Source organism: Phascolarctos cinereus, unplaced genomic scaffold (assembly GCF_003287225.1).
Source record: "Phascolarctos cinereus isolate Bilbo 61053 unplaced genomic scaffold, phaCin_HiC Scaffold_1;HRSCAF=81, whole genome shotgun sequence".
In the NCBI taxonomy this organism is placed as follows: Eukaryota; Metazoa; Chordata; class Mammalia; order Diprotodontia; family Phascolarctidae; genus Phascolarctos; species Phascolarctos cinereus.
The window spans coordinates 247460411-247473099 of record NW_027555514.1 but is presented as its reverse complement, the minus strand read 5'-3'; the positions used below and the strand labels follow the sequence as shown (position 1 = coordinate 247473099).

At 37.6% G+C, this 12689-nt stretch overlaps 1 protein-coding gene across 1 annotated transcript in view; it reads right to left on the bottom strand.

Annotated features, from left to right (window-relative positions):
- The window catches only part of OTOGL (otogelin like), a 194923-nt gene that overhangs the window by 64681 nt on the left and 117553 nt on the right, over nucleotides 1-12689 (bottom strand). The window contains exons 30-31 of the mRNA XM_078150389.1: nucleotides 11227-11505; nucleotides 3410-3527 (exon numbers count right to left, since the gene is read on the bottom strand). Of these exons, the coding sequence (XP_078006515.1) occupies nucleotides 3410-3527; nucleotides 11227-11505 (397 nt within the window). The remainder of the gene's footprint in view (nucleotides 1-3409; nucleotides 3528-11226; nucleotides 11506-12689) is intronic.

Genomic DNA, 12689 nt, shown 5'->3' with positions numbered 1-12689 from the left:
GATACTGATGTATCTATAAATATATGTATGTATTCACGTATATGTTATATAGACATACATACACACTCACATGAAAACACAGATCTGTGTTTTCATCTGGGAAGAAAATTCTCCATGAAGAAACTCCTTTCTCCAATGCACAATGGCATCTGCTGTCACTTACAATCCTACTTACAGAACTGTTTGGTGTGCTGTGTGCCCAGGGTCACAGAGCCAGCATATGAAAAACTAGGACTAGAACCCATAATCTACAAGGCACCTCTATTTACTATTCCACACCTACCTCTCCAAAAAAAACCAAATATATATGCCATATATAAAATGATATACCTTCTTTGCGGTAACTGTGCATAGCAAGAATGCCGACATTGAGAACTTGTTGGTCATTACAGATCTCACTTTAATAAAAATAATAGCTAGCATTTATATAGTGCATAATGTTTGCAAAGAGCCTTAAAAATAGTATCCCATTTTATCCTCACAACCACCCTGGGAAGTAGGTGGGGCTTGCCTAGGGTGACCCAGCTACTTAGTGTCTAAAGCTGTATTTGAACTGGTATCTTCCAGACTCCAGATTCAGTGGTCTACCCACTGTTCCAAGTAGCTGTTCTAGTTATAATACTAACAGAAATACTTAGAGAAGCTCTGTCTATTCACCTTTTGATGGCTCTACCACCATTATTACAAAGGTGAGAACAGGGTTGCACAGGAGTGAGAGTCATTAATAAGTTAGAACCTACCCTTTGCGGGCATGGCCCAGGTTTGCCTCTATTACATGAAATAAAATGCATTATATTTGTAATATGATATTAAGCATATCATATTACATGATGTCATGATCTATTCCATGACTGGAACCTATCCAGTGAGAGAACACAGGATGACCAACATTTCTTGCCAGCAGAGGATATCTTGCTCAAGTGCAGTTTCGTGGTGGTGGACCTTAAGGACTGGGGGTTGGAACAGTCTGAACCTGTGATTTCATTACAGCAGGGAACTTCTGCTGTGGACTTTTCCTCCCACAATGCAAAGCAGCAATCTTTCTGTGATGTATCATCCTATGGAGTTGTCCAGGGTTCTGAGGCAATAAGTGACTTGTTCAAAGTCACATAGCTATTATGCACCAGTACCAGGCCCTGAACCCAGATCTTCTCGACTCCAAAGTTAGCTCTCTATCAATTATTCCTTTCTGTAAGTATTATTATCCCCATTTTTCATCTTCCTCTACTGCTTTCTTCTATAAATAATCACTGAATTTGGGCATTGAAGGGAATGTTCTAGACTAGATCGATCATGAATCTTCTCTATAATATCCTGGGTAAGTGGTCAGTCAAATTCCACCTAAAGTCCTTTGGTGTCATGCAACACCCATGAGGCCCATTTTATTTTATAAATCTTTGTTAGTTCTTCCTTATATTAAGTGTTGTACAAGCCTCAAAAATCTGTACAAATCATTGTTAGTATTGTTAATTACTTAGTTATTCTCATCTTTTTAATGGAGTTGGAATCCATATAATAAGGACAAGTTGCTGTCTCCATATTATTCTTTTATGTATTTAACATAGTTGCCTTCAATTATTTGAAGGGGTTTCATTTGGGAGACTGATTAAATGTGTCACAGAGGACCACAGCAGGAGCAACGGATGGAAGTTTAACTGATGCATATTTTATTTTCATGTAATGAAAAAGATGCACACAATTAGACCTGTACAAACCTGAATATGCTTGACTTGGGAGGGGTTAGCTTTCCTGACCCTGGAAATTTTCAAGTAGAGGCTAAATGACAACTTCTCCAGCATTTTGGGGATGGAATACAATGTATCTATAATTGTGTACATGCTATATGCTATACATTGTACCTATATATTGTACAGCATCTACAATGTATAGATATGATATATATAGGCAATTATGCTGTATCTATACAGTATATATGGTATGCATTGCAGCTATACAGTGTATAGTATCTATAAGGTATAATACAATGTATCCGTATAATATTTTGTAGATATAATGTATATAGCGTGTCACTATGTGTTGTATCTATGCAGTGTATGGTGGCGTGATATATAGATACAATGTATCTTTGCAATATTTTATAGATACATTATATCTATGCAATGTACGTAGATGCCATATATAGTATTACACACAATATCTATACAATGTAAAGTGCTATGCCTTGTATACATATCTGATATAATATACAATGTTTATAATGTATGATATATAGATATAATATATATATCCTATACATGCATAGATATGCTGTATAGCATGTACAATGTATAGATATAATGTACAGTAGTGTGTCTTGAATACCTAGTGCCATATATTGTACAACTATATATAATACATAGTACTATATATACAAGGTACAGTACTATACATTGTGTCTATGCTATAGTATTTATACTATGTATAGTACCAGAATATACTGTATTGTTTCTGGCTACCATATTTTAAGAAGTGAATAAACAATCTATAGCTGGTAGAAGAAGGTACTAGAACCCAGAAAACATATTTATGGTTAATGGTGGAAGGAGTTGTGAATGCTTAGCTTAGTACAGATGAGACAGGCTAGTCGCCCTCAAATACTTGAAGATCTATTCTATGGATGAAGGAGCTCATTTCTTCTTCATAAATTCAAAGGTTAGAACTAGGACCAGTGGGTGGAAATTGTAGGGAGAAGGATTGTAGTATGATATAAAGATGAAAATTCTAAACATTAGAGAAGCTTTAAAATGAAATTGCCTTCCTGTGTAATGCAGTGGAAAGAATTCTGAAGTTAGAATCAGTCAAAGAACCTGAACTTAAAAACTGGGTTGGCAACTTATTACCTGTGTGACCTTGGACAAGTCATTTAAACTCTCTGAGACTTTGAATAAAGGGGTTGAACTAAATGATCTCCAGGGTGCCTTCTAATTCTAGGTAGACAATTGTACAGTTCCATGATCTGTCTTGTTATATTGTGAACACTTTGTCAATGGAAGCCACTGGATCATAGTTTCAAAGCTGAAATGGACCTTAAAGACCATTGTGTCTAACCCCTTCATTTTACAGATGAGGAAACTGAGGTCTCAGAGCTGTCCAATGACTTGCACAAGTGCTCGCAGACAGAAAGCGCACAGTAAGGCAGATTTGAACATAAAGTCTTTATGACTCCAAGCCTAGTCCCCTTTCCAATATGTCATGCTGTATTCAAGAAAAGGCTGAATAACCTCTTGTCAGGGATGTTGTAATAGACCAGGCTAGATTTTCTCTAATTTTTCTTCAGGTCCTTGAGGTCCTAAGTTTTCTTACATTCAGTATTTAAAGGAGCGTTTTTAAACTACTAAAGTTAGTATTAACTGAAGTTACAATATATGTATGACATAAATTGATCATGAAACTAGGAAATGCTACTTACGGTGGAAGAAATTTACATGCAAGTGCATCTGGATCACTGCAAGTTTTAAAACATGGAGTAGCACATGGTTCATATCGCCACTCACACATCCTTCTATAAGGTACTGCTGCTGGGATTTCTGGGAAAGTAAAAAACAAGAATGTTAAACTATGTATTTTAAAGAATTTATACATTGAAAAAAAATGACAGTGTGCAGTATGAAGTAGAATTCTAGAGTCTGGAGGGCCCTTGGATATCAATTCCTTGGAATTTATAAGCATAGAGATAAAGGGTATTAAGTCTATGGTGATCAAAACAGTGCAGTCAAGTTTAGTTATGTATGCCAAGACTCACTGTGATTCCCAACAGGTTTTTTGTTCTTTTGAGTTCTTGCAGTTTGTATATTGCTGGGATTTATATCATAGGTTATTCAGAGTAGTTTTGTAGCAATAAAAGATATTCATGTTGAATGCTTATTCATCTATTGCCTGATATCCAGAAACTATATTTTATATCAGTTTTTGCTATCTGATAGCAGCACATTTTCTCTTGATGAAGGTAGAATCCTTCAAAAGCTAGGTAGTACTATTCCATTCTCACATAAGACTGGTAAGCAACTGAATTTGTCCTCTTCCCTAAAACCTTAGTAATATCTAAGCTTAAAATTTCTGCTTTGTGACTGACTCAAGAATTTTAAGTCAGAAAACTAGTTTCCTGGAATTCATATGCTGTGTGAATTTCTTTCTGCTTTCAAACACGAATTAGAAGTCCCTGAACTTCTGTGTTTCTGACAGTTTGCAGCACCCCAACATGATGGCAAGATCCTTTCCTATTTCTGATTCACATGTATTTTTTACAGGATCTGTGATTTCATTGATAAAGAGAGCTTACAAGAGACTTCCTCTACCAATGTTTTAGGTACTCTTTCTGCAAGGTAAAATCCTTAAGAGTTACCTAGGGTACTGGAGTAAAAATAACTTATATAGGGTTATACAAACATATATGTAGGGCTTAAATTCAGGGTTTCCTGGCTCTGAGCCAGCTCTCTGTCTGGTATGCCATGCTGCCTCTCACAAGGACAAATCATTCATTACCAAACTCCAGGCCAACTAGTGACAAGCCTCTCCTGGCTGGTCCTCAAAAAGAAGATAAAGTCTATTGACAGCACTACATGTGAAGGTCATGTCTACATCTTGTATATGTTGTCTCCCACCTTCCCCATTCCTCTAGAAAGAAAGCTCCTTGAGGGGAAGACTTCTTCATATTTGTCTCTATACCCGTAACATCTACCACAGGGCTTGGCATATAGTATGTCTTTAATAAATTATTGGTATGTGATTGATGGATATCCAGCATGGTAGAACCTGCTTGAGCTTATATTCCATCTAGCATAGATATCCAAAAACCCAATGTCACCTCCACATTGCTATGAGTCATTGCAGTAGAGCTTTATGGAAAGTTTAGGTCCTCATCATGAGCAAAATGAGCAGAGCCAAGAGCACTGTATACAGTAACAGCAATATTGTTTTAAGAATGACGTTGAGTGAATAAGTTATTTTAACTATTATAAATACCCACATTAACTATAAAGGCCATATTAAGATGCTATCTGCATACAGAGAAAGAACTGATCAGTAGAAGCATGTATAGAATAATTTTACTTATATATCTTTGTAGCTTGGGGGGTGAGAAAAAATTTAATTGATCATTTTGTTGTATACTTGAAAGGAATAACAAGTTGTTCACAGTAGATTTGCAGTTTCATGTGCAATCATCTTATTTATCATACTATGCCATGGCAATGCTTGCTTTATTCCATAAATTAAAGATAAAATTAAAAAAAGAAAATGTAGGTGCCCTACACACATAAGATTTGTGTTCAAGTCTCACTTCTAACAAATATTGGCTACAGTACTGCAGATAAACCACTTACTTTCTTAGTGTTCTAGGAGCATTTAAGATGCAAAGAAGAAAAGAAGATGCCAAATAGCATTGGTAAGGGTCCCCTTATCTAGGAATTCCTTATAGCAATGAAATCATAGGTCCATTTCCTATCCAAATGACTTAACATGAGATCCTAGTCAGTGAACCTGTATCACTGCATGTCACTGAAACTAGAACAGCTTTTAATATAAATGTCATCTGGGCACAAGGTGCTTGTCAATAGGATAAACAGAACATAGAAAACACATGCTCCACAATATGTAAAAGTCATTGGCTGTATTACATGCGCTACATGTTGGGGGTACAAATACAAAGGCAACACAAGGAGTTTACATTCTCCTGGGGAGAGGACAGAGATAAAACATGTTCACTAATATATAAAAAAAATAATTAAACAGTGAAGACATGCAACTAGCCATTGACATAATCAGAAAGGCCTCATGAAGAAGGCAGTGCTTACACTGAACCTTGAAAGGAGTTAGGGGTTCCAAAACAGTTTCCCGGTGTGTTAACTTCTCCCATTAGAATGTGAGTCCATGAGAGCAGCAACTGTCTTGGTCTTCTGTTTTTCTCCACAATGTTTAGCCCAATGCTTTGCGTGTAGTAAGGCTTAATAAATGCTTAATTCATGCATTTTAAGAGGTAGAGGTGAGGTGAAAGGATGTCTATCCAGAAGAACCATGACTGGATACTACATTCACTAAAGTGCTCACAAATGGCCATAATAAAGTTCATTCTATTAGCATCACATACATCAATAAAGACACTTTTCACAAGGTTTTCTCAGGAGGCTAGTCACAAAAGTTGTTGATGCCATCATACATTCTCCATTCAAGATTATAAGGACCACCCAAGTGGATATTGTTGGAAATTGTGCAATCAATGTACAGTTGGCTCCTTCCCAGAGAACCTTCTATATATCATTGTAAATAGTTATCAGAAAAGCCTCTTAGAAAGTTACTTGTTCACAGCCCTAGGAATCAGTGTTCAAAGCATTCACTGCATTAGAAGAGCCTGATTAGAATAAGATGATGTGTTGAAAGAATTTTCAAGAGAAGGAAAAGGGGATAATTTGTTCTCCATATCCCCAGAAAGCAATGGGAGGAAGTCACAAGAAAGAGGATTAAGCTTTGCTTGAGGAAAACTTCCTGATAATAATGGTAGTTTAAAAGTGGAATGAGCTGCTTCAGGAAATAGAAAGTCTCCTCTTACTTGGAGGTCTTTAAACAGATAATGTAAGACCACTTGTTGGGAATGGCAAAAAAATCATTTCTTTTCTGGCATGAGTTGGAGTGTATGGCCTCTGAGGTTCCTTTCAACCTGGAGATTCTGCTCTATAAAGATGCCAGTAGTTCTTCTTAGCTGTTGCCTATGGAACTGAAGGATTATATGGAAGACCTAGGGATTTTATTGTGACTCCAGCTGCTACATTAAAAAAAAATTGTTGTCATCATTCAGTCATTTCAGTCATGGATGAATCTTCATAAGCCCATTTGGGGGTTTTCTTGGCAAAGAAAACCATTTGCCATTTCCTTCTCTAACTCATTTTACAGATGAGAAAATTGAGGCAAGCAAGGTTAAATGATTTGCCCAGGGTCATACAGCAAGGAAATGTCTGAGGCCAGATTTGAACTCAGGTCTTCCTGATTCCAAGCCTAGTAATCTATCCATTGTGCCAGGTAGCTGCTGCATCAATTCTTTTGGATGTTCAAAATATAACTTCAAAGATCTCTGATTTTCTAGGTGAGGGTGGTCCCTCCACCAGTATGAACTGCATCTACTCTTACTTCAGTTTGTCTTCAGAAGTTGTTATGACTAAAAACATATCACCCTGCAGGCAAACTGGTGCTGAGCCTCCTAATTTAGCTTACTTGTGCTCAGATTCCTTGGACTATAAGCTAGTCTTAGGATCTTAAAGAGTTTGTTTTCCACTGGTATAGACCCTTTAGCACTGATAGCCACGATAAGGCATCAGGAGTGGAAGTTTTATGAAAGACTTTAAAGAAAAAAAAAGTGAAGATATGGTATACCTAATTAAACCTGCATGTGAATAATTTGCCTATGGCTGGTGGGCTATAACAATTTCACTAACAGTAAAGGGATAGAGTGACTTCATTGGTATAAGGACCTACTGAACAAGAAGTCTACCAATGCAGATTGGTAGCTTACCTTGTTAATAACAATAAGCATTATTAATATTCTAATTATTCTAATTCTATTATTGGTAACAGTTATACAGTGCTTTTAAGAGAAGCAAAACACATCGCTCATCTCTCTGGATCCTCAAATCAACCTTATGAATTAGATGCTATTATTATCCCCATTTTACAAATGAGGAAACAGGTTAAGAAAGCTAAGTGACTTGTTCAAGGTCATACAACCAGTATGTGTAAGAAGTAAAGTTCGTCAGTTCTTCTTAGCTCTGAGGCCACTTCTTTATTCAGACTGCCTAACTGGAAGGTGCATTTGTGAGGACCACAAGTGCGCTGTTAAAAAGACATTTAAGCAATTCCTATATCCAGGATTTGCAGTCAGTCAATCCTTTGTCAGCCTTGCTGGGAGGAAAGTCTTTGAAAAGTATGGCCTTGTCTAATGATATCAGCATGTAGAGCTGGCAGGGCTGCTATGGACACCTAGTCATCTCTTGTGAAAGGGCATTCCAAATCAGTGTCGGTACTTGAGTTTGGAATTTCTGTCACCTGTGGAATCTTCTAATGCTTCATGGAGACATTGCCTTATAGAATTCTAGACATGGTCCTAGTATTGGGCAAGGGTAAGATTTCAGTAAGGCCTCCATAATTTCAATATATCAGATCTATCTAAGTATGTAGAAAGAAATGAGAAATTGTCATTTCTAATGTCAACCTTACCAACATAGTCAGGCAAGAAGTATTTGTTAAGTGCATATAGCAGCCACAGTCAGACGCACTGTAACTCGACTCTAACACAATGATGTCATTTTCGTCCTCTTAGAGAGCAAACAACCACCAACCATAGCATGCAAGACATTGTACCAAGTTCTGAGGATATAAAGAAAGACAAAAATGGTGCCTGTCCTCAAGGAGCTTACATTTTAATGAACACTACAAAATGCAGTATTGTACGTATCTAGTTATATACAATATATAGACAGAATAGATGAAAGGTAACAAGAGGAGAAGGTATTAGCAGCTAGAGGGACAGGGAAAGACCTTTTACAGAGGTTAAGACTTGACCTGAGTCATGAAGGAAGTCAGGGAAAACAAGAGACCAAAGAGAGGGGGGTCAGAGTATTCCAGGCATGGGGGACAACTAGTGCAAATACATGGTAGTGGTCTGCCATGTTTGAGGAGCTGCCAATAAATGACTGTGGCTGGAAGAAGCGGAAAAGAGAAGGATGTACAAAGTCTGGAATGGTAAGAAGGGGCTAAATGCCAAATAGCTACTATTCACTCCACTCCTGATAAGATTAACACAATCCACGATGTGCCTACTACACAAACAGAACACAGCTTGAAGCCTTCCCAGGGGCACTCGGTTTCTACCATGCGATTTTCTGCTTGTCGGTTTGTCTTCTTTCCCTACACAAGACAAAGAGGGCTTAGCTATTTCATCTCCTGGTGGGCAAAGGCCTTCCCTGGAATTAGACTTGTTGGCATATACACATTCTCAGGAATATCAGGCAGTTAATTATTCATTCCTGAGTCTGTAATAGTACACTAAAATGAATATCAGTAACAGTTCCTTACAGTGTTGGAGGAAGCTTCAGTCACAAAATTCCATGAAGGTGTTGAGATATCAGCAGTTCAGATGGCCATCCATCCATGCTTTCTCATCCTGGGTGACTCTTGTCTGTGTCCTCCCATAAATCTTTCTTTGAGTATATAACCAGCCCACTGGATATCTTCTTCTATGTCTTTCAGCATTTCATCATGACTTACTGAATGTTTGGTCCCTCTCCTATGGCTCCCACTTGCTTCACGTAATACTTGTACTTCCTTTTCCAACACATTTCTTGAATGACAATTTTAACATCACTTTTCATGCATGCCATTCATCAGCTAGCATTATACCATCTAGATCCTATTTATAACTATTGCACATTTATTAATTGCCCTTTGGGTCACCTTCAACTTTGATGCTTTATGGATTATAGTGAGTCCAGAATGCGCATAATCAAGAAACTGTGCTGCTCCAGAAAATAGGGCTTCTGCTTCGGGAAACAGATCAAGGTCATTGAAAATCCAGATGCAAACTCTCTCTTGCTCCTATTCAGTTCTGGAGCTGGTTCATTGTTCAGCTGCAGTGTCTATTCAAGCAGTACATACTGATAGATTAACTCAATGGACTATCAATTCTTCTGTACACCTTCATAAGAGACATTCTTAATATGCTTTTTTTCCCATTTGGACTATTAGGTTGAATTCTTCTGAGCGGTCATGAATTTTACTATGGAAATTGCAGCAGTTTGGGGCTAGCTGTAAAGAGCCCAATGTCATGAGACAGAATGTCTCACCAGGCAACATGGCAGACTGGGAAAGCATTGGCTATGGAGACAGATGACATAGCTCCAGATCTTTTCTCTGTCACTGATCAGTGCTGTGACTAAGACTTAACCTCAGGGTCAGTTTTCTCATCTTTAAAATGATGGGTTGGGACATTATGATGTCCAAGCTCCCTTGAAGGTCTAAATCTCTGATCCTTCTTCCCTCTGAACTCTTGGCTGGACATCTTCCAGTATGATAGAGAACTTCCTTTGTGAGCACACATCTCCCTATTTAAAGTTTCACTTGTGATTCAGGATCAGAAAAATGTGAAATCATTTTCTGTGTTACATCTGCTAAGGAATTGCATATAACTTTAACACATGCATGGCAGAAAATTGGTGGGAGGCTGTATTTTGCTCTCAAGTCAAATGCTTTTTTAAAAAATCAATAAACACTAATTGCCTTGGGTTTTTGTTTCCTTACTACCGTTGAGTCAATTGCTGTGAAAATGTGGTCTGCTGCAGAAAAATGATTGTGAAAGCCTCCCTATTCTCATATAATCATAAAAATACTTTTAATGTATGTGCAAATCATTCTGTTTTGTAGAGATGAGAAAGTAGGTATATGGGTCACAAGTCGCCAATATTTTCTGGATCATCTCTTTTTTTTCCCCCGTGGTTAATACCGTTCATGGTTTTCCCCCTGATAATTTATTTTCTTCCTCACCTTCCAATTTATTATGGATGGCTCCCTCTTCCCCCCTTCAGAAATACATAGGCAGTGTCTGTGGGATACCTCCAATCTGGTTGAAGGAAGAAGTGAGGAAGAAGTGAACAGAACCTTCAATTATCTACTACTATCACAATGGCATCATACCTACTTGTGGAATGGATATGGGCTTATGACAAAGTTCAATATTACTGACATATAGGAATCAACACAGCTGTGAGAATTCCACAGCAGTCTTTACAAAGTTGAGGACCATACCTTATAAGATCAGTTAGTCAATGAACATTTATTAAGCACCTACTACATGCCAAGCACTGTATTAAGCACTGGGGACAGAAAGAATGGTTAAAAAAAAAAGGCAGTCCTGTTTGGACTAATGGGGAGATAGTTTTGCACAGTGCCTAGAGGGCTTAGAATTAGGAAGATCTGAGTTCAAATCCAGCTTCAGACATTTAGTAGCTATGTGACCCTGGGAAATTCACTTAACCTTGATTTCCCTTAGTTTCGTTATCTGTAAAAATGGAGATAATGACAGCAGTTACCTCTCAGGGTTTTTGTCAGGATCAAATGAGATAATAATAGCAAAGTGCTTAGCACAGTACCTGGTATATAGAGGGTGCTTAATAAATGTTTGTTGTTATTATTATTACTGTTAGGATAGAATTAGCTCAGTATTCTCTTAGGACACACAAAGCATACCTTCCAGGATAAAGCTACTGGCAAGCTTAAAATCTTCAGAATCATCGTATTTGGAGACTTTGACAGAGGAATCAGTGAAGATAATGAAAAACCCTTTCTTGCTGTGTAGTTCAAATGCACTATAACCAGGAATCCAGAGGCCCTGGTGGTGGAAAAACGTGGCATTTCGGCGAAAGCCAGAGTTTGCCTCCCACCGCTCCAAGCTAATGGAGTCATCCTCATGGACAAAGAGAAAGTAGTTCGGCCTTTCAGCAGATTCTAAGGAAACCAGTGACAAAGCTGCAATGAGGAAAGAAAGAAGAAAGACAATCAGCTCCATTTCCCAAAAAGTGATAAAATCATTAATCATGGACACATAACTGGGCTGCTAAAATCATATTCTTCCTCTCTCCTCCTCCCAAATCACAGTGTCAGAAATAAATATTTTCCTATATAAAGGCCTTTTCTTCTTTCTTGGATTTGCTTGGGGTATAGAACTAGCAGTGATAGAGCTGGGTCAAAGGGCATGCAGAATTCAGCAACTGTTTGGTGTATAATTCCAAATTGATTTCCAGAATGGTCGTACCTATTCACAGGTCCACCAGCAGCTGCCTCAGTGTGCCTCACAGTGCAGTGTAATGTAACAGATGGAGAATCAGAGGACTTGAGTTCAAATCCCAGCTCTACCTGAATTAGGCAAATCACTTCATTTCTCTAAGCTTCAGTTCCTTTATTTGTAAAATATAGAAATAGGCTAAAGTCCCTTATAGCTTTAGGTCCTATAAGAAATGGTAACCCCAAAGACTAGAGAAACACTTTTATTGTCACTCTGGAAAATAGAGGGTTTTTATTGTAAAAAAATGTCTGAAAGGTCTTGGATGGATTTTTAATGGGCTTTTCCACCTTTAATATATCTAGAAATATCATTATGCTAGGAACCTATGTTGTCTCCTCCATTACATCAGTAAGCTCCTTCAAGGCAGGACTATGTTATCCCTATTTTTGTATTCCCAGTGCTTAGCACAGAGCCTGACACATAGCAGGCATTTAATAAATGTTTATTGATTGACTGATCAATTAGAAAAAATATGAATAGTTAATGACTACCCAGGCATCTATTTAGATAACTTTACTATTCAATAGAAGATATGCATCACTGCATAAAAGCTGGAGAAACACTAAATTAAAAGGCAGAAAAGAGAGGGAGAGAAAAGAAATATAGTCATTGTTACCAAATTAAAGAAAAAAACCTCAATTTGCCCTGCTTTCCATTTTTGACATATCTAATCATCAGTAGTATACTGAATTCACAGATACTTTTAAATTATTGCTCCCTAATTTATGAGTCATAAATAAATGAGAGATTTTTTTCAGTGTCACCATGTGAGTTCTTATTGCTTTTATTTAGGGGTTGTAGATGTGCCATTTGAGCAATCTCTTGAAAATATGAATTAATGTGAGCCATTCAAAGAGGATCTCCCTAA